General features: G+C 44.1%; 1 protein-coding gene across 1 annotated transcript in view; it reads right to left on the reverse strand.

Annotated features, from left to right (window-relative positions):
* Nucleotides 1-23,494, reverse strand: part of LOC120945734 (calcium-activated chloride channel regulator 1-like) — a 60,103-nt gene that overhangs the window by 21,857 nt on the left and 14,752 nt on the right. Inside the window, exons 5-8 of the mRNA XM_040360100.1 lie at nt 20,438-20,609; nt 15,098-15,319; nt 12,923-13,147; nt 9,674-9,857 (exon numbers count right to left, since the gene is read on the reverse strand). Coding sequence (XP_040216034.1) covers nt 9,674-9,857; nt 12,923-13,147; nt 15,098-15,319; nt 20,438-20,609 — 803 coding nt within the window. The remainder of the gene's footprint in view (nt 1-9,673; nt 9,858-12,922; nt 13,148-15,097; nt 15,320-20,437; nt 20,610-23,494) is intronic.

Here is a 23,494-nt window from a genome sequence, read left to right on the forward strand (position 1 = left end):
CCAGCAAGCCAGGCTGAACAACCAAAATGCTCTTTCACTATATTTGTGCAAAGTATTTTATAATTTGTTCCAAAAGTTGGTATTGTCATTTTTTCTGGACACTTGTTCTGCTTGTAAATTTGGAGAATAATATAAACGGAATCTCTACACAGAATATTTCTTTTAGTAAAGGCAGAGGCGTAGCGTGGGGGGGCGGGGGCGGACAGGGGGGGTGTAAAGGTCCTGCCTTAAGCCCTGTACACACGATTGGTTTGTCTGATTAAAACGGACCGATGGACCGTTTTCATCGTAGGACCCGATCGTGTGTGGGCCCCATCGTTTTTTTTTTCATTGGTGAAAAAAAAATAGAACCTGTTTTAAATTTTTCCTATGGTAAAAAAAAACGATAGAAAAAAACGATCTTCTGTGGGGAAGTCCATCGATCATAAATAAACGCATGCTCAGAATCAAGTTGACGCATGCTCGGAAGCATTGAACTTCATTTTTCTCAGCACGTCGTAGTGTTTTACGTCACAGCGTTGGACATGATCGGATTTTTAACCAATGGTGTGTAGGCAAGACTGATGAAAGTCAGCTTCATCGGATATCCGATCGTGTGTACAGGGCTTAAGAGCAGACAAAGCAAGATGTCTGCTAATACGAAAAAAAAAATTCTTCTATGTTTTTTTATTTGGTTTAAAAAACATGAGGGCCTCTCTAAGCAGTCAGTTCAATTTATCTTCAGTCAATCAGGTCCTTGCACCCCCTATTTGCTGGTAGATCTACACAGACTGTGCAATGCATAGTTGACACAAGTGAGTCTGACTGAGTCTGACACTCATGACCAGTTTAGCAACAGGAACACAAACAGGTCAGGAGGAGCTTTGAAACGTATAGTACCCAGACTTGGTATTCCTTAACCACTTCAACCCCGAACCATTTTGCTGGCCAAAGACCAGAGCATTTTTTGCGATTCGGGACTGTGTCGCTTTAACTGACAATTGCGTGGACATGTGACGTGGCTTCCCAACAGAATTGACGTCCATTTTTTCCCCACAAATAGAGCTTTTTTTGTGGTATTTGATCACCTCTGCTGTTTTTATTTTTTGCGCTATAAAAAAAAATAGAGCAACAATTTTGAAAAAAAAAAAACAATGGGCCAGATCCTCAAAAGAGATACGGCGGAGTAACTGCTGTTACTCCGTCGTATCCCTGGTCCTAACTATGGAACTGATCCACAGACTCAGTTTCCCATAGTTAGGACGAAGATCCGACATGTGTAATTGAATTACACTGTCGGATCTTAAGGATGCAATTCTAGGCCGGCCGCTAGGTGGTGAGGCCATTGCGGCCGGCGTAGAATATGAAAATGACCAGTTACGGCGATCCACGAACGTTCCGACGGGCCCGTCGCTCTAAATCTACGTCGTTTACGTCGAGTTCCGCCGCGTAAAACTAGGGCTAAGCCCTAGTTCTCTTAAGCCATGTTAAATATGGCCGTCGTTCCCGCGTCGAATTTTAAATTCTACGTCGTTTGCGTAAGACGTCCGTGAATGGCGCTGGACGCCATTTACGTTAACGTCTAAGCAAATGACGTCGGAGCGACGTCAGTTAGCGCAATGCACGTCGGGTAATTTACCCGACGGAGCATGCGCAGTACGTCCGGCGCGGGAGCACGCCTAATTTAAATGGGACTCGCCCATTTGAATAGGAACGCCTTGCGCCGGACGGATTTAAGTTACAGCGCCGCAAAATTCCAGGTAAGTGCTTTGTGGATCGGCAGCTAACTTGGGAATTTTGCGGCGGAGTAACTTAAATCAGAAAAGTTACGTTGCGCCGCGGCTTTGTGGATAACCCCCAATATTCTTTACTTTTTGCTATAATATATATCCCCAAAATATATATAAAACCAAACTTTTTGCTCAGTTTAGGCCGATACGTATTCTTCTACATATTTTTGGTAAAATAAATTGCAATAAGCGTTTATTGATTGGTTTGCGCAAAAGTTATAGCGTCTTCAAAATAGGGGATAGTTTTATGGCATTTTTATTAATATTTTTTTTTTACTAGTAATGGCGGCGATCAGTGATTTTTATCATGACTGCGACATTATGGAAAACCTTGGTTTGAGAGTAACGTGGTTTGAGAGCGTTTTTCAAGACCACCAGATACAAGGCCAAAGGAGAAAGAAGATTTGCTGTCCAAGGCCCTCGACTTTGGAACACTTTGCCAACCTCCATTCGGTTGGAGGAGAACCACTTGGCCCTTAGGAGAAAGATCAAAACCCACCTCTTCTGAGCTCAAGGGAGAAGTGGTCAAACAAGGCGATTCAGTTCGCATGTGTAGTGCTATATAAAATTTTCACTAAGGGCTCTTTCACACGTCCGTTCCGCCTGTCCGTTCATTACAAGTCCGTTAACGGACTTGTAATGAATCCCTATGGGAACGCGTCCGTTAGCGGATGGAGCATCCGCTAGCGTCCGCGTCCGTCGGGATACGGTTTTCGGACGGAAGAAAACCCTATTTTTCTTCCGTCCGGCGGAACGGAACTGATGCAGACGGACAGACGGTCCGTCTGCATCCGGTTCCCCATAGGGCAGAGCAGAGCTCAGACAGGGCGGTCCCTGCACTGTGTGCGGGGACCGCCCTATCCGCCGACAGCTCAGCGGGGATCCCCGCTGAGCCGACGGAGCGGACGAAAAAAACTGAAGGGACGTGTGAAAGAGCCCTAACTCACTCAAGAAAGCAACAATTTTTAATACATTTTCACTTGATATACAAGTAGAGTTGAGCGGACACCTGGATGTTCGGGTTCGGACCCGAACCCGAACTTTAAAAAAAAAAGTTCGGGTTCGGGAACCCCATTGAAGTCAAAGGGACACAGACTTTTAGTAAAAAAAAAACTCTGTCCCCCCCTCTTTTCTACGGCTGGCCAGGTCAACGTGCTCGGATAAGGGGTCTGGTGTGGATTTTAATTTTCATCAATTATTCAGGTTCGGGTCCGGGTTCGGGAAAAACCCAAAGTCCGTACCGAACCCGAACTTTACAGTTCGGGTTCGCTCAACTCTATATACAAGCAATGTCTTGATATAAGAGTAGTGTCATGTCATGACTGAGTTTCAAAATAGAAAAGAGGCCTTGTACACACGACCGAACATGTCTGCTGAAACTGGTCCGCAGACCAGTTTCAGCGGACAGATCCGACCGTGTGTACAGCCTAGCAAACAGGTTTCCAGCAGACAAAAGTTTTAAAGCGTGCTTCAAAACTTGTCTGCTGGAAACCCGTCCGTCCGACATGTCCGCTGGTTAGTACACCTAACCAGCGGACAGAAATCTCCCGCATGCGTCAAATGAATTTGACGCATGCGTGGAATTATTTTACTTCCTGGTTTGGTGACGTGGCGGCGTCAACGTCACGTCACCGCGCTGTCTGTTCGCAGGGATTTCGGTTTGATGGTGTGTACAGCCATCAGACCAAAATCTCCCAGCGGACATGTCCGATGAAAACGGTCCGCGGACCGTTTTCATCGGACATGTTCTATCGTGTGTACGGGGCCTTAGTTTAGCAATATGGTTACATTTAATGAAGGTACATGTAACGGTCAGGGGTTAACACAGTTTACGATCTTCCATTCCACCAACCCACGACAGCTTATCGACACTCCACAATCCAGCAGACGAGCATGGCCCATACAGATTCCCCAGAAACGAGACACAGCTCACAGATTTTTAATGGGAAAATCAGGCTTCTTATATACACCAAAAAGGATACTTGCAGTAATCAAATGGACAATGACACACTCCACCCACAACATCATACAATAGTTCCTAACGAGCCCCCCTCAATACACATCTTTTAAGATAGACACCTGCTTATACAATACACATTCCTTTAGTCAGACATTCTGGGCCAGATTCAGAAATAATGGCTTAAGTTTAGGCGGGTTAGCGTATCTCATATACGCTACGCCACCGTAACTTAGAGAGGCTAGTACCATATTCACAAAGAACTTGCGCCCTAAGTTACGGCGGCATAGTTTAAATGGGCCGGCGTAAGCCCGCGTGATTCAAAGTAGGCTGATAAGGGGCGTGTTGTATGGAAATGAATCGTGACCCCACGTAAATGACGCGCCTAACGAACGGCGCATGCGCGCGCATGCTCAGTATCACATCAAATTTTCTCCCTAAGTTACGCCGGCTCAATGCTTAGTTGACGTGAACGTAACCTATGCCCATCCCCATTCACGTACGACTTACGCAAACAACGTAAAATATGACGCTGTTCCGACGTTTCCGACGTCCATACCTTAACATGACTTACCCCAGCTTTATGAAGGGTAAAGTTACGCCGGTCATACACCTTACGGAAACAGCGTATTTTAATAAGCCGGGCACAATTACGTTCGTGAATCAGCATATCTAGCTCATTTGCATATTCAACGCGGAAATATACGGAAGCGCCCCTAGCGGCCAGCGTAAATATGCACCTAAGATACGACGGCGTAAGAGACTTACATCAGTCGTATCTTAGACAAATTCTGACGTATCTGATTCTTTGAATCAGGCGACGAGATACGACGCCTCACATTCGGACTTATGACGGCGTATCTGGAGATACGCCGTCGTAAATCCTTTCTGAATCTGGCCCTCTGACTCCAATTCTAATTAACTACAGCTGGCAAGTCAGACATCTCACAATCCACATCTATCATCAATAGAAGTTCACACAATGAAAGGTTCTTGAGAAGCCAGACTAAGGCTAGTTTACATGACAGTAGCAGACTTAATTACCACCTTAACAGTCTGTGTTCCCACATGAATTAATCACTCTATTGACCGATTGGGTTTAGAATCAACAACCTGTAATATTTCAAGATATCCTGCAATACATTGTGAATTATCATTACTGTCCCATCTCATGTAATCCGAGATATAATTTCTCAGTCAACCTATGCCCCTAGTGGACATAGGATGACCCTAGACACAAGAGTCATTGGTGAAGCTGAAACAGGAGTACCCCACACCCTTCAAGAGCCTCTGGGTCCTACGGGCCATTCCGTTACAGTACAACATTTAGAAACTCACTTGGTTGATGATTAAAACAGACACATCTAGGTATGCAGGCATCCGGGGTAAAGCTGTCCACATAGACCATCCTCCTCACCGCCATTGATGTCTTCCCTTCCACAAGAGGTTCAAGTCTCGCTTTTAGATCTCTCTACTGCAGGGTATTCTTCCTGGTCACGATTGCTGACTGATAGTGGTGAGAGTCGGTGGTGAGGAGGACGGTCTATGTGGATCATTTTACCCTGGATGCCTCCATGCTTGTGCCTCTTTTATCCTCAACCATGTGACTTGCTAAATGTTGTACCTTCATTAAATGTAACCATATTTCTACACTTAGAGGCGCCTCTCTTCTCTTTTATCATCTGTAGCGCCTGCTGGATTTTGCTTCTAATCCCCTTGTGGAGGCTTCCATTTGTAGATGGACATTTTATGGTTACACAACCTATCACATTGCTATAATCTTTTTATATGGACTATAAACTGAAGGACTTATGAATAAATGGTTGTGGAACGAATCATTTGAGTTTCCATTATTTCTTATGGGAAAATTTGCTTTAATATACAAGTACTTTGGATTACAAGCATGCTTCCGGAACGAATTATGCTCGCAATCCAAGGTTTTACTGTATATAAAATTAACTTTTCGTCTTTCAAAAAGTGTTTCCCAGTGTGACAGACTCACCCGGGACATCCCCGGACCCTCTTATGTCTAAAATCATCCTATGTCCACTAGGGTCATAGGATGACTGATAAAAGGATATCTTGGACTACTTGAGATGAGATTATAATGTAATTATTATCCACAATATATTCCAAGATATCTGTAAAGAACTATTTACTGTTTGTTGATTCTGAACTCAACTGATTAATTGTGACTCATTCATAATGTTGGGACACATACTGTTAGATGCTAATGCCATCACCTCCAGCCATCTGTCTGTTCTCTGTGCTAATTGACCCTGCTATTGTGTGAAGATGTCCTGTGTTTACACTTATGATAATGTGTATTGTGTAGCATGTGAGCGAGGAGACGTGATGTCTACCCTGAAAAGGTCATATCTATGAGTCACCTCGTCTGGGTAAATGATTAGTTAATTAGCTCATGTTAATTTATGTTCTGGTTACCTCCTCTAACTGTATATAAGGTTGTATTCTTGGTTCTATTAAAGACTCCATGTTCAGCAGACAAACAAGTATAGTCTCGTTGTGTGCTCGAGAGCAGCTGAAATATCTGATATCTATATCCAGACTGATAGGAAGTGGTATATGACGGAAGCACTCAAGCGGAGTTTGGGACGTTCCGTTACACCCAGTGCTAAACCTTTTATCCAAATTCTAAAAGCCAATATAAAGGAATAGTAGTGGTAAAAAAAAGCCCTTGCAGATTTTGTGTTAATTCTCCTTTAAGAGGGTGTGGCAGGGGGTTTGTCCTATGCCTATATATGTTTGCTAGTAGGTGTCCCTCATTCTCATCTTAAAATGTTGGGAGGTATGGGAGTGGAGCTAGGAAGTAGAAAGTACAGGGTCTGGGGAGGACCAGAGAATGGCTGGAGTCAGCTGCCAGAATCTGCTGAATGCTGGGACCGTGAAGGTGGAGACAAGGGGATGCTACAGTTGCACAGAGAGGCACAGAATCTTTAGGAGTAGTTTTGTCCTCTCTTCTGTTTGCTGCTGAGACGGGGCAGAAATGAGCCTCTCCGCGACTGCACAAAAAAGCGCAGGATCTGGCAGTGGAATTCTATCCTCCTCTCTGTTGCCTACTGCTGAGACAAAGTGGGGATGGAGACGAAGGGGGAGTATAAGAGGTGTAAGGGTCACATGAAATGGCCTGGTGTGCCAGATTCAGCCCATGGGAGTTGTGTTTGACACGTGAAAAAGTATCTACAAACTCTTTAAATATGGATTTTAACTATTCTTAACTATTTGAACAATGAATGCCTGTAGCATACAATGATTATTTCTTTGCTTTTTTTTTCACATTTCTGCAACTATTTTTTAGTTCCTCTCGGTATTAGGTGATTAAAGTATTTTGTGCTGGATTAACAAGTTACAAGTCAGAGTAATTGTAAAGGAGAGACCTATGCTCTCAGCAAGCACTGACTGAAACCATTTTGGCTTTAAAGCGGTGGTTCACCCTAATTTTACACTTTCTGTCAATGCAAATGCTAGGCATAGACTGTAACCAAACCATTTTTTTTCTTTAATCGCTCCTTACCCCTTTTCAGCAGCCGTTCCTGGGCTGTCAATCAGAATCCCCCGTGGGGAATGGGCGTGTAAGTACATTCTCCCCCGTCCTGTCAATCCAGTCCTGACACTCCCCAGGAGACGCGCTCTGCTCTAATTGCGCGAGATCTCGCCGGTCACGTGAGCTGCAGCTGATAGCAAAGGAGTCTGCACAACGGGGCGTGAGCTTGTTACGCCGGCCGTTGTTATGGCAACCGTGTAGTGTTGACGGCGACGCTCGCCGTCAACACTGCACATGCGCGGGATCGAGCGGTGAATGCTGGGAGGCCAGCATTCACCGTATCCCGGAAGAAGACCCTGTTGGCTTCACAGTGCCCACAGGTAAAATGGAAACGTCCATCGGCTGAGAATATAAAATATCCTTTTCTGCATTATAGCGATTACGCCAGCTAAAGGAGTAGGACACCCTGGTAGTGCAATAAAACAGGTAAGCCCTGAGGATTAAAGCAAAAAAAAAATTAAATCCCGCGGAACCCCCGCTTTAAGATCCCAACTGTCTGTTTATATTTGAAATGCAGAAAGTGCCAAATCAAAAACAATTAAAAGAGTCATAGATTACTGGTAAAAAAAAAAGAGTAAAGATAATTTAAATTGTTGGTGTTTTTTAAATTACTTTTTTAACCAACATGCTTCAGGGGCAATGCCACTCCCTTCATCAGGGCTCAACATAGGATACTCAGGTAGCTCTTTTGCTACTCAACAATTTCTGTCAAGATGTTACTCAATGTGGAGAGTTTAATACTGGTTCCTATATTGACTTTATCCAGTTTTGGCCTGGTGCACCTTTCTGTTTACTGTATCTATGGTTTGAGCTACTGTTGGGTGCCCATTGAGGGAAGCTTTCAGCTCATTAAACACGGGACGAAAACCTTTCGGTCCGTGTGTAAGGCTGTCTGTTCAACAGAAGCTATTCTAACAACCAGTTTCTGTCAAACGTAGAGAACCAGTATTTAATTAGTCCATGCCTCAACATCGCTTGTGTCAGGTTTTTTTTTGTTCAATGCTCCATTTGACGAAAAAACTGTATGTGTGTACCCAGCTTTACTGTATGGAAGCTGCTTTGCCAGAGCTATTGAGCTTATTTGAAGTTTTCCTTCATCTGACTACACTTGCAAGTCTAATGCCTCATACACATAATTTTTCTCCGCAGGAAAAAAAGCGAAGTTTTTCCCAACGTGATTCCTCTCCAGTCTGAGGCCTCGTACACACGACCGAGTAACTCGTCGGGCGAAACACATAATTTTCCTTGTCGAGTTCCTTGTAAGGGCTTGTCGAGGAACTCGACAAGCTTGCTTTGCGTACACACTGTCAAGACAAAATCTCCTCGTTCTCAAACGCGGTGATGTACAACACATACAACGGCACTTGCACAACTCTTGGGGCTGCTTTTGCTAATCTTATGTGTTTGTGTGTTAAATAAAAGTTTGGTCGGAGACGATTTGAACTTTTCAGTCTGTTACAGCTTTAAAAATGTGTTATCTCCATTACAAATGCTACTTTTACTCCCGTCTCATACTTTAATCTGAGCAAGCGTGGGTTTCTTAGCATACATACGCTCGAGTTTCTCGTCAGAAACCAGCCCGACGAGGAACTCGACGAGCCAATTTGAGACTCCCGTCGAGGAAAAAGAGAACTTGCTCTCTTTTTGGCTCATCGAGTTCCTCGACAGTTTCCTCGATAAAAAACGGACACACGACCAGTTTCCTCGGCAAAAAAGCAGAGGAAACTGGTCGTGTGTATGAGGCCTCACTTGCATACACACGTTCATGCAAAAAAACTTCCGACCAAAGCGCGGTGACGTACAACACGTACAAAAGCATACACACGGCCGTTTTTCGCAACGAGAAAAAGACTGACGGCAAACACGACGAGAAAAAAGAGAGCTGGTTTTTGCGGGCAGTTTTTCCATAGAGAAAACTGCTAGGGATCATACATATGACCGGTTTTCACGACCAATATAAAAAATGGCAGTTTTCTCGTTGTGAAAAACGGTCGTGTGTACAAGGCATGAAAGTTTAGCTGTTTTAGAACCTGATTTATAGATAAAATGTGCTAAAGATTTAATTACATTAATTCTCTGTGCTCAAATATGCCAAAAAAGACTCTGCATTTTGGAAAGCACTAGGCCCATGTTAGGCTACCAATCTTATTGCAGCTGGCAATTCACCAGTAACATGATAAGCAAATAGAACATTCTCCAGCTTTTGCACTGTTGATTTCTTATGAAAGTCTACATAAATAGAAAGCATATCTACATAATTGCTACTTTGTGAGCTATTATTGCTCTATCCATATTTTTGTGCTTTGGTTTACAGTGACAGTTGCCATACCTCATCATCAATATTAATGAGTGTATTAATGAAGTAAAGAAAAGAAAACTTGCCAGTTTCTTTTGTAATTTGTTCAAGTGCCTTTGCAGCATCTGGTCCAAGAGCTATTACATGTATTATTGCACCACTGTTTATTAAGTCAGAATGACAGGCAGTAGGGAAGGACGAATCTTCTCCATCTGATAGCAAAACAAGTTCTGTACCATAAGAGGACTTATCACTGGTTCCTTTATTTACCTAGAAGTTATAAAAGCAAAATATGAGACAAATTTAAAAATAACTCAAGAAATACCATAGAGCTCAGGTGTAATTCTTACCATTTTCTAGGCAGGTTTGGGGGCGGTAGGTTGGTTTCTGCAATTTCCATCTCTGAGGCTTCGATCAGAGTAGGTAAGTGACTCTGTTCTCTAACCATACCAGAGGTATAGTACCAAAATAATAGTTTTATCAAAGTAATAATACTTTAAATTGATGTATCAATGTGGATTACAATTGCAAAGTACAGTGATCCTTCGATATTCCTATATATGACATGTCCCTCTTGTGCCCATAGGATACACAGGTAGCTCCTTTGCTGCTCAGCAATTGCTGTCAAGATGTTACTGCCGGTTAAGATCATCAGGCCTAGAATGGGGACATTAATGTCATTACTGCTTAGGCTGCATTCACACCTGAGCATAGCGGTTTTGGTCGTTTTTTCCGGCGTTTTGTCGCACATTTTTTTTTTTTTTATCTTCTGCCTGGGTGAAATGTTCTATTGAAGTGACAAAACGCCCATAGAAACGCTCATTGTCGCGCTAGACGCTTGAATCGAGCGTTTCCATTACTTCCTATGGGAATACAAATGTTCTAAAATGCCCAAATCCGCCCAATTCGTGCGACAAAAAAGGGTCCGGAACTTGTTTGAGCTTCAGGCGTTCGGCGTCAGGCGTTTTGGAGTGGAGATGTGAACCATCTCCATAGAGAATAATGTATTTTTTCCCCTCTAGCGTTTTGGAGCTTCACGCTTCAGGCAACAAAGCGCTCAGGTGTGAATGCGGCCTTAAAGGGCCCTCATACCAATTCTAGTAAGCCAATCTTTCATTAGGATTAAAGGTTAATAGGCCAGCCTGGGTTTCCCCTTCAGAAGTTGCCAGTATAAATACTTAACATCTGCTTAACCTTTCAGGTCAGGTTCAAGTAGTATTATCTTGTAGAGAGAAGATAGTCACCGCTCCAATAGGGTATGTGGATGAATCCGTACCCTCTCCCAGGTGCCGGCAATGCCGAAGCAATAGTAGAAAGAAATGTTTAGACAGCCGCACTCTGGAAAAACCTTCTTGGTTGCCTTTTATTGATAAAAGATTTCAAACACCACACATCACAGCAAAGACAGGGGCATACAGCTGACGTTTCGCACTACAATCAGTGCTTACTCATAGCATGAGTAAGCACTGATTGTAGTGCGAAACGTCAGCTGTATGCCCCTGTCTTTGCTGTGATGTGTGGTGTTTGAAAACTTTTATCAATACAAGGCAATCAAGAAGGTTTTTCCAGAGTACGGCTGTCCAAACATTTCTTTCTACTAGTATTATCTTGTACATATGTGTATATAATATACTGTTATCTACAAATTATCTTAACTGGTGTTATTTAGAGGTATTCCTCTGCTGAATTAGAACTGTTATCCAAAGCTCAGTAGATCTATTGCCTCCTCTGTGTAACAATACCCTCTTTGCATTGTTCCAGTAAACATTAACAGAATATAAATGCACTGAGTTGTCTGACTTATTAATTTAAGGTGGCGCAAAGATGTCTGAACCCAGAGTGTCAGGTGGGTTGGAGGGTCGCGGCGGTGCAGAGGAGCTGGTAAATCCAAGCAGTCCCCACATTGTTTTATACTGTTTGGACAGAGAGCATAGGGCACACTGTAAGCTTACCTACCACGGCAGTGGTCAAAGTGTCACTGCTCTGAAAATATACAAGTGTCTGGTAAAGGTAATGGGTGGTACTAGGTGATCTGCATTAGCATGCAGACAACCCTCACCTTATGTCATCTACATTATTACAAGCAGGACTACAGGGGGTCTGACAGCCAGGCTGCTGTTGAAGAAAATTGATGATGCTGACTGTCATCAAGACTGAAAATCAGTCACTGGCAATAGGCAGGAATTAAACTTTTGCAGGACAGTGAAAGCAGCCAAGTGGCAAGCTGAATACAAAGTTAGAGGCGCGTTCCTTCAAAAACAGATCAAACAAATCCGAATGGGAAGTTTCTGCATTTCCAAGATCACAGATTAATTTGTTTTATGGTATAAATGATACCATTTAGCTGTATGATGGGTGCTGGTGCTCTGAAATCTCATGACAGCATCTGCCACCAAAGACAAACTGGCTGGACTTCAGCCTTATAGCAAAAATGTAGTAAAAAAAAATAAAAATAAATGCAAGACGGAGGTCTTATATTTTTAAATGCAGAGGAGACATGGTATGTCCCTTCTGAAAAAAAGGATTCTTAACTTTCACCTCACAAACTTCTTAAACTTTCTGGCATCTGCTCGGTGTCAGGATGAATGAACTCCCGTCCCGTGCATGGGAGTTATTTTGTTCCGGCTAGGCCAATCAAGATAGCCAAAGATCTTGAACCTGAGCTCACAGTATATTAACCTTGTACAAATGCCAACCATCTACAAACATGTTTTTGGTAGAAAACCAGAAAACCCAATTAAAAACTCTACACAAATATAGAACATACTAACTCAATACACCCAGTGACTATGCTATGATTTGAGAATGCTAACCAACTAATACTTACCTAGATGGATGCAGCATCAGTCCGATGCTGCGTCTGTCCCCCGCTGGTTCTAAGACTAATAACTGAGTGATCAAACACCGCTGATCTCTCAGTGCTCTGTGAGCAGAGAGTTGGTGACTGTCAGTCACCGCTCTCTGCTCTGTTTTCAGCTAAAAACGGGGTCATACATCAGAAAGAGTTGTACGAGAAGTACATCAGAAAGAGTTTTGGCTGCACTTCTCCTTTAATAATAATTGAGACCGGGTGCACATTTGTGAGGCCGCGGTTTCCAGCCAGGGGTCCCTTGCGTTCCTGTTCACTGGTTCAGGTGCAATTCAGGTCCAAATTTTTGCCTGAATTTGCACCTGAAACGAACCCAAAAATGCGAAGGACCCTTTTGGAATCTGCACCACAGCCACCCCGGACATGTGTGAACAAGATCCATTGGTAGCCGGTCACACTTGCATGTCACGTGAATTGGATGCGGTGAAAATGCTAGAGATTGGCAAACTTTTCATTAGTAATTTACCTCAATTCCTTTTGTTAGCCCAGCACAAATATTTGTTCCTCCGCTTGCTCTTTGGGGAAGAAGTGCTTTAAGTTGTTCTCGATGCTGTTCTTTGGTAACATGAACTAATGAAGAAAGTATTGTAGCGGAGCTCGAAAATGAAACAATTCCAACATATGATCCATTTTCTACGATCTGAATGAGAAATACTTCTGCAGCCTGGTACAGCTTCTGAATGCGATTATACTGTAATTGATAAATTTGTATTAATCCAATATCCATATTTCTTCCTACCAATGCCATACAGTCAGATTCAGAATATTTTATTAATCCCAAAGGAACATTATTGTGACACAGCCACACTCAAAAAACACAACACAAGATCACAACAAGGAACAGAATAAAACACAATGGCATAACAAAATTACCAATAAGCACCAAATAAAACAAATTAAAACTTTATCACCTAGACTAAATAACACATGTAGCGCCCATGTACTTCCAAGTACGGGTGCTAGTAAATTTAAAGGGATGATCAGAGTGTAGGTGACTCTGATTTCAATTCCGATTATTGTAAGGCCCTCTGTTTCAGCTTGGCTGTGCTGTGGGCTCATTCTGCTGTGCCTGGGATGTTGTTCCACCCCAGGACGGCAGGTGGCAGCAGTAGAAGCTGAGGTTTGCGTGCTCTCTCCAAGTGACCAATCGGGAGGCCTGGACCTTGCTGGGCATGCTGGGAGAGGGTACTTATGAGGCAGACGCCATTTTTGTGGGGTTCTTGTTCTTCCTTGCTGGAGTGTGGCACCCACCATTAGGGTGACCACATCACCGCGCCCGAGCGTTATGGCCTACCTGGCCGGGGCGTAGGTGCTACGCAGATATCCTGGTTCCGGAGCCAAGTTGGTCCGGAACAATTCAAGCAGAACAGGGACTCAGTGACTGACTGGGTTCCCATCCTGGGAGATCCCAAGCGAGTTTAGCTGTTCGGTGGGGAGTCCAGTTGAGAAGCGCCAAAGAGAGGCTGGTGATCCAACAGCACTGGAACGAACCATCGGAGATCGAGGTACTGGACACTGAGGGATCGATTCCTCTCTTAGTCAGTACCCAGGCGACGTTGAAGGAAGGTTCAGGCAAAACTCTACTCAGGAGGAGTTCCTGACGGTCATTTAGAAGAGTCTGTGGCAGAGACATCCTTCTCAAGTTCCGAGTGATACTCTGGCTGCCAGGTCGGTGAGAGAGACCTGTCCAGGTACGCTATACCCACTCAAGTTGGAGTGGCGCAGAAAGATTGACCATTGTTGGAAGCAGGAGTGCTTCCACAGGAGTGCTTCCACATCCAAGGCCTGAGTCATCTATCCTTCCATCACCTGTTAACTGTTTTTACCCAGCTGGGTAATAAAGAGCACATATAAAGAGACTTTCTATTTGCGGACATTCCTTTATTGCCATTGTATTCATCGTTCACCCTAGACACTTCACCGGAGCCATGAGGTAACATGCCATCCCAAATCTATCCAGCGGCTCCTGCGGGGGTAGCGCTACACACAGATTAAAAAACGAAGAGAAAAAACACACATGCATACACTATGGTAATTTTGTCTCACCATGCTTTTCAGTTTATAGTATAAAGCCCTGTACACACGCTCGGTTTTCATAGCGGTAAAAAGTCTGCCGTGAAAACCGAGGGGAAAGCCGAGAACCCGGCAGGAAAACTTCCATGGAGATTTGGCCGGGAATCCCAGCCATATGTATGCTCCATGGGCACTGCCTCGCAGTGTTTCCCATAGAGTATTAGTAAATCTGGCAAAAAAAAAGCCACCGGGAATCCCAACGGCAAAATAGAGAGCAGGTTCTCTATTTTCCCGTCGGGATTCCCATCTGTTTTCCTGATGGGAAAACAGCGAGGAAGCATACACACGGCCAAAATCTCTCTTGGCAGTTTTACTGGCAGGAAAAACCGGTCGTGTGTACGGGGCTTGAAACCTGACAACTTGGAGGGATTCCATACACCCATGGAAAAGGCATACAAACCCTGTAAAGATTACTACCTAAGGTAAAATACTACAGTAATATAAAGCAGTATTCCAAACTAATATTAACTTTCTACATTCTATATTGATTTTTGTCAACACTTGTTAAGAATCATACAACACAAATCTGAGTGTACACAGATTATTCTGGTAAATAAAAGCTGCTTACGCCACCCATGCTTCCTGAGACATCAAGTACTAAGGTCACCACTCTTTCTGAAGCCTGCAGCAATGTAAAGGTGGGTTCAGGAACAGTGGCTGTTGTTTGTGGAGTGGAAAGTATATCACTGGAGTTCTTGATCACATCCCATGTACTGCGATAGTTGCACATCCGGTTCTGTAAATTTGGCGCCTCCGCATTATGATTTGTTGCATCACAAAATGCAGTTACCTACAAAAATAATGATAATAATGAGGTCATATTGATATTAAAACTGGAATCATATTATAACATTATTGTGACTGAACTTTAAAGAGAATATTTGATTTCGTTTTTAACAATTATGAGTCCATCAGAAGACCTTAACTGTCATGTGTGTTTATCATTAGGGATGAGCCCCCGGTTCAGTCTGAACCCAGTGTTTAGACTGAATTTTGCTTGTTGGAAGATTCTGTGAATGGTCAAACTAAATTGTGGCCTGGGGATGCCCCATGACATAATTGACCAAATATAGTCATGTCCATATTTGGTCAATGACATCACCCAGGAGACCTCTCCCCCTTTGTTTACATTCCACTGCAGAGACCAGGAGCTATTGTGTCCTGACATGATCAGATATGTTAGTGAGATATTTCTTTCTGCAAGTCATCGAGCATTCTTCAACTTGATTGATGAGAATCTGCATCAATGCATGATATAATTGACGATGGATCAATTTACATTAAGGGACATTTTTTTTTTTTATAATTATTTTTTAATAATAATTGTCAAAAAGTGTGTGTCTTTATTTACTACTTATTTTTTTGCAATAAGTAAGGGTATAGAGGTACAATGAGGGGGGAGTATCTCCTTATTTTTAAAGACGCTTCCAGAGTTGTGGGGAAGAAGCCCTTATCATCATCAACACAGGGACAAGAGTCCTTCCCTGGGGAACCCCCCAGACAAGGTACCCTCCCCATGTTGTGGGGAATGTGGTTTGGGGGGGCTGCACACTCACCCCTCTTTGCTTGCTTGCTGGGGGGAACCCATGTTTTTTTTCCTTGTTTTGCAGGGGGTCCCCCTTAAAATCTATAAAGTTTGGAGAAGACCCCACACCAAACATCCATACCAGACCCTCATCACAGATAATGGTATGATATGTATTTTTAGGGGGAATCATTTTTTTGTGTGTGCGTGTGGTCCCCAATTAACATCTATAGAAGATCAAGATCCTCATCTAAGATATATGGTATAGAGGGGAATCCCCAATCATATGTTTAAAAATTGTAGTAGATTGTGTAGAGATGTGTCACTTCACAGGCAAGTTAAAGGCATCCCCCAGGCATGTTATTTAAAGGTGCTGTGTATTTTTACATTTCACTATAAGCTTTTTTAACTACTTGAGCTCCGGAAGGTTTCACCCCCTTCCTGATACGGCACTGTTACTTTAACTGACAATTGCGCCGTTTTTTGCGCTATAAACCAAAAAAGATCTTACATTTTGGAAAAAAAATTATATTTTTTACTTTCTGCTATAAAACATACCCAATAAAAAAATGTATAAAATCAAATTTCTTCATAAATTTAGGTCAATATGTATTCTGCTACATATTTTTGGTAAAAAAAAAAATCCAAATAAGCATATATTGATTGGTTTGTGCAAAAATTATAGCATTTACAAACCATGGGATAATTTTTCTTTATTGTCTTTTATAATTTTTTTAGTAGTATTGGCGGTGATCAGTGACTTATAGCGGGGCTGCGATATTGCGGCGGATAAATCGGACAACGAACTGACGCTTTTGACACTTTTTGGGGACCAGTCACACTAATACAGTGATCAGTGCTAAAGTATATGCACTGTCACTGTGCTAATGACACTGGCAAGGAAGGAGTTGCTGACTGTGGGGGAGGTGCTTTGACTAGGGGAATACAGAGATCCGTGTTCCCACTTAGCAGAAACACAGGATCAAAGCTTTCCCCGCAGACAGAACGGCAATCTGCCTTGTTTACACAGGCAGACTCCCGTTCTGTTGTGTCTCAAATGATTGGCGGGACCTGGTGGACATTGATTCCCCTGAACCTGTTGATTTGGTCCCACTGTGTCCAATCACAGCAGGAGCGGGTCACCGGCAGCGTGCGCCCCAGACTAGAAAGTGTCAGATCAACGTAAGTGATCTAGCACAGAGAGGCCGTCCTGCTGCAGTAAATGTATGTGGGTCAGTCGCTAAGTAGTTAAAATCACTGCTCCCCACTGAACTCAATAAAAAAATAAGGGCTAGATTCATAGAGAGTTACGCCGGCGTATCAGTAGACTCCGCCGTCGTAACTCTGAATCTATGCCGTCGTAAATTTAAGCGTATTCTGGAAACCAGATACGCTTAAATTAGGCTAAGGCCTTGTACTCACGGCAGGACATGTCCGATGAAAACGGTCTGCAGACCGTTTCCATCGGACATGTCTGGCCGGGGACTGCCCGGGGACTTCTGTTCGATGGCTATACACACCATCGAACAGAAGCCCGCGCGTAAACATTACGCGGGGCGTGTCCGCGGTGTCGCCGCGTCGATGACGCGGTGTCGCCGCGACAATGACGCGGCGACGTGGGCGGGCCGCCTTAAAAATGCTTCCACGCATGCGTCGAAGTCATTCGACGCATGCGAGGGATGCGGGCGGCAGGACATGTACGGTAGGTCTGTACAGACGACCGTACATGTCCGGGCGGACAGGTTTCCAGCGGACTGTTTTAAAACAAGTCCGGGAAACAGTTGTCCGCTGGAAACCTGTCCGATCCGTCCCAAAATGGTCCGCTCGGGCCAACACACGGCCAAACATGTCTGCTGAAACTGGTCTGCGGACCAGTTTCAGCAGACATGTTTGGTCGTGAGTACGGGGCCTCAGATACGAGCGGCTTAAGTCTCTTACGCCGTCGTATCTTAGTTGCATATTTACGCTGGCCTCTAGGTGGCGCTTCCGTGACTTTCAGCGTAGAATATGCAAATGCGCTGGTTACGCCGATTCAGAAACGTACGTGCGCCCGGCGGAATTTTTTACGTCATTTGCGTAAGGCTTTTTCCGGCGTAACGTTACTCCTGCTTCTATGAAGCGTACGCAATGTTAAGTATGGATGTCGTTCCCGCGTTGAATTCTGAATTTTTTACGTCGTTTGCGTAAGTCATTCGCGAATAGGGCTTTGCGTAAATTACGTCCACGTCGAAAGCATTGACGATTTGCGGTGGAATTTCGAGCATGCGCACTGGTATTCTTTCATGAAGGGCGAATGCGCCGTTCGTTAAAGACGACATTTACGTGGGGTCATGTTTTATTTACATAAAACACGCCCACCTCTTCTCAATTTGAATTTGGCGCGCTTACGCTGGTTGATTTACGCTACGCCGCCACAACTTACGGAGCAAGTGCTTTGTGAATACTGCACTTGCCCGTCTAAGTTGCGGAGGCGTAGCGTAAATAGGATACGCTACGCCCGCACAAAAATACGTCCCCCTACCTGAATCTAGCCCAAAATGTTTTTTCATTGGTTCATGTCCCCCAGAGCGCTGCCCAGTTTCCCATGTTTGATGATCCCTTTCCTATTAGCCAGAAAAATGTACATTACTGATTTCTAAGAATCGGCTCCCACTGACTTTAGAAGGGTTCACAATTGACATCCTAACTTTAATACATTTCGGCATACCCACCCTGAACCAAAACCCAGGTTTGGCTCATCACTGTTGTAGTATTGTAACATAGTCAAAATCCGCGCGGAAAACATCCGCGGTCACGTGTCCGCGCCGTCGCCGCGACGATGACGCGGCGACGTGCGCGACGCTGGAAGGTAAATTCTTCCACACATGCGTCGAATCATTCCGATGCATGCGAGGGATGGGGATCGGACGGACTTATCCGGTGAGTCTGTACAGACGACCGGATAAGTCCGACGGACAGGATTCCAGCGGATAGATTTTGTAGAATGCTACAAATTTTTTATCCGCTGGAAATCCGTTGGCTGGACAAATGTCCGCCAAAAATTGTCCGCTCGGGCCTACACACGACCGGATCTATCCTCTGGAACTGATCCGCGGATAAATCCCAGCGGATAGATCCGGTCGTGTGTACGGGGCCTTAGACTGAGAACTGAGCGATCAAAGACTGCTGATCGCTCAGTTCTTGGTCCTCAGTAAACAGAGAGCTGGTGACTGTCAGCCACTGGTTCTCTGCTATGTCCCTCCAAGGCTCTCTGGAGCACCAGGCTGTGGAGGGGGTGGGTGCTTCTGGCTTAAGCTCTCAGAAGCTCGATTAGAGTCTAATCCTTAAAAGACGATGCCTGCAGAGCCAGGACCAGCTCTGTGACATCAGCTGACAGCGGGCTTGTGGTTGAGGCCTTTAGCATCAGACTCCACCCCACAAGGTGGGTTGTCTGACTACGGTTGCATTCCAGACGCATTTGGGCATCATTTTTCTGTTTGTAAACCTATTGAGCACCGTTCATCGGTGAGTACTATAGTCATAGATACATGCATTTCTAGACGCTTGGAGGCCTATGTGTATAGGCGTTTTGTCTAATAATATTTCTATATCCTGTATACATGTATATCTAATGGCAACATTATATTGTCTTTTAACATCCAGAAGCTCCCGAAGAAGCGACGACGTCGCGAAACATGTCGAGCTGAACCCCATTTTAAAAAAAGAACTCATCCCGTATAATCTTTTGAAGCTACAACGCCACCCAGCGCTTCCAGTGTATTCAATACATCCAGCCCTGTGGCTATAAAGCGGTGCCTTCAGAGAGTGATAGGACTTGAGTTCTATTGTTAACATTATTGGTCATTTTTTTCTTTTTTTCTTTTTAGTATCAAGTGCATTTGCTATGTATTTTGTAGTCTTGTATTTTTCTAATTAAAATATTAATAATTTTATCAATTTGTGCCTGCAAAGTCCAATCTCTCCTAGTTTAAGACTAAATGTCTTTTTCTAAACAACTAGACAGCGGGCTTTAGCCAACAGTCAGCTGAATACACGTCACAGGAGTGCAGAATGAAGTGCACTCCTGTGACCTACAGGAGAAGTAGGGCCAGAAGAGCTCTGACTATACTTCTGCTTAAACATAACATAACATGAACCATATAGGAGAAAGTCTGCTTGCCGTTTTTCGGCTATAGTGTGGGCGGCAAGTGGTTAAATATGTCATCATGTCATTGTATTATTATTAATATTATTATTAATAATAATTAATAATAATCATTTTATTATTATACACTATTTATATAGCGCCAACAGTTTGGCATTGTATGTGACAAATTGCAAGAATAACTATTACATTGCACAGGTGATAATAACAATTTTGATAGCTTGTCATGACATACTTACATCAGTTAATGCCTGTGAATACATTATAGATTCTTGGGAAGTTTGGCTTATTTCCGGTACAAAGACACAAGTGTCAGCATCATACAGTCCAGTGTCTATCCGAGGGGCACATTTACATTCCTTATTGGTACATGTGTATTCTCTGTAAATACCTTTAAGTTCAGTTGGACACCTGTTAAAAAAAATAATAAGATCCGGTATAATTAAAGAACTGTACTTCTCTACCAGTAAGTAATGTTCAAGAAAAAGTGATCACAATTACATCAGTGTATCTATAGTCACAGTGGGCTAGATTCAGCATTGATTTACGCTGGCGTATCTATAGATACGGCGCGTAAATTCAAAGCTGCGCCGGCGTATCTTCTTTCTGTATTCAGAAAGCAAGATACGCCGAAATTAGCCTAAGATCCGACTGGCGTAAGTCTCTTACACCGTCGTATCTTAGGGTGCATATTTACGCTGGCCGCTAGGTGGGGCTTTCGTCGTTTTCGGCGTAGAATATGCAAATGACCTAGATACGCCGATTCACAAACATACGTGCACCCGGCGGAATTTTTTTTAAGTCGTTTGCGTAAGGCTTTTCCGGTGTAACGTTGCTCCTGCTTCTATGAGGCATACGCAATGTTAAGTATGGACGTCGTTCCCGCGTCGAATTTTGATTTTTTTACGCCGTTTGCGTAAGTCGTTCGCGAATAGGGCTGGGCGTAATTTACGTTCACGTCGAAACCAATACGTCCTTGCGGCGTACTTTGGAGCAATGCACACTGGGATATGTACACGGACGGCGCATGCCGTCAATCACGTCGGGTCACCATCCATTTACATAAAATACGCCCCCCTCATACTCATTTAAATTAGGCGCGCTTACGCCGGCCCAATTTACGCTACGCCGCCGTAACTTAGGGGGCAAGTGCTTTGTGAATACAGCACTTGCCTCTCTGATTTACGGCGGCGTAGCGTAAATACGGTACGCTACGCCGCCGTAACAATGCGCCCGGCTACCTGAATCTAGCCCAGTTTGTTTAGTTTTGGATAGCTTGTGGAAAGGTCAGAACATCTATCAGGTTATTATTGCCGCCTGTGTCCCACTGGGGAGATTCCCTATTTGCTTTGGTGACCATAGTCTCTTGGACAGAAAGTGATGAAAATATCCAAAATGTTACAATTGTCTCTGCATCAAGTAGGGAGATCATCTCTCTATTTGGGAAACCTGTTATAGTATAGTACATAGTATCTCACAAAAGTGAGTACACCCCTCACATTTCTGTAAATATATCTTTTCATGTGACAACACTGAAGAAATTACACTTTGCTACAATGTAAAGTAGTGAGTGTATAGCTTGTATAACAGTGTAAATTTGCTGTCCCCTCAAAATAACTCAACACAGCCATTAATGTCTAAACTGCTGGCAACAAAAGTGAGTACACCCTTAAGTGAAAATGTTCAAATTGGGCCCAATTAGCCATTTTCCCTCCCCAGTGTCACATGATTCGTTAGTGTTACAAGGTCTCAAGTGTGAATGGGGAGCAGGTGTGTTATATTTTGTGTTATCGCTCTCACTCCCTCATACTGGCCACTGGAAGTTCAACATGGCACCTTATGGCAAAAAACTCTCTGAGGATCTGAAAAAAGAATTCTTGCTCTACATAAAGATGGCCTAGGCTATAAGAAGATTGCCAAGACCCTGAAATTGAGCTGCAGCAAGGTGGCCAAGACCATACAGCAGTGTAACAAGACAGGTTCCACCCAGAACAGGCCTCGCCAAGGTAAACCAATGGAGTTGAGTGCACATGCTCAGCGTCATATCCAGAGGTTGTCTTTGGGAAATAGACGTATGAGTGCTGCCAGCATTGCTTCAGAGGTTGAAGGGGTTGGGGGGTCAGCCTGTCAGTGCTCAGACCATACGCCGCACACTGCATCAAATTGGTCTGCATGACTGTCGTCCCAGAAGGAAGCCTCTTCTAAAGATGATGAACTAGAAAGCCTGCAAACAGTTTGCTGAAGACAAGCAGACTAAGGACATGGATTACTGGAACCATGTCCTGTGGTCTGATGAGACCAAGATTAAACTTATCTGGTTAAGATGGTGTCAAGTGTGTTTGGCAGCAACCAGGTGAGGAGTACAAAGACAAGCGTGTCTTGCCTACAGTCAAACATGGCGGTGAGAGTGTCATGGTCTAGAGCTGCATGAGTTCTGGAGAGCTACAGTTCATTGATGGAACCATGAATGCCAACATGTACTGTGACATACTGAAGCAGAGCATGATCCCCTCCCTTCGGAGACTGGGCCACAGGGCAGTATTACAACATAATGACCCCAAACACACCTCCAAGATGACCACTGCCTTGCTAAAGAAGCTGAGGGTAAAGGTGATAGACTGACCAAGTATGTCTCCAGACCTAAACCCTATTGAGGATCTGTGGTGCATCCTCAAACAAAAGGTGGAGGAGCGCAAGGTCTTTAAGAAAACAAATGCACCCATCACATCTAAGAATCCGTAAGCTACAATACAATAAACGTTTGCTTTTGGGTTTCATACCAGTTTAAAGTTCCCCAGAGTTGGGCTTTAAGTTAAAGTATAACTAAATGTAGCACCCTCTACCATAGGTAAGTGCTATAGGTGAGGATTTTTGTGTGGTATCTGCCAGGCAGGTAAATTTAGGCAGGCCTATGCTTCAGGCTAGGCCTGCTTGTTTTGATCTGGGGCAGGGAGTGGTTAGTGTAGCAGTGGGTGTGACCACCTGTACTTCAGTTCTTGGGCGCCTCCCCTGCTTCCAGGGGGAATGTTTTGGAAGAGGGGCAGGGCTGGGAGCTGTTGTGACAAGGAGCTCATGCGAGGAGCCTTGACCAATCCCCACTTGGAATTGGCAAGGGGCAGGCCTCCTTCATAAGCTCAGTTGAAGCCCACTGGAGGGGAGTTGTTGACTAGGAGACGTGAAGAATGGAGTGCTAGATCACAGCAGGAGGCCCATCCCCATCTGGGGGGGTGCGCGCCTCGGCAGAGGAGCCCGGGAAAGCTGGAAGGGAGCCTCATTCCTGCACGATCATGCAAGAG

This window comes from Rana temporaria, chromosome 7, assembly GCF_905171775.1.
Source record: "Rana temporaria chromosome 7, aRanTem1.1, whole genome shotgun sequence".
NCBI classification, from domain to species: domain Eukaryota; kingdom Metazoa; phylum Chordata; class Amphibia; order Anura; family Ranidae; genus Rana; species Rana temporaria.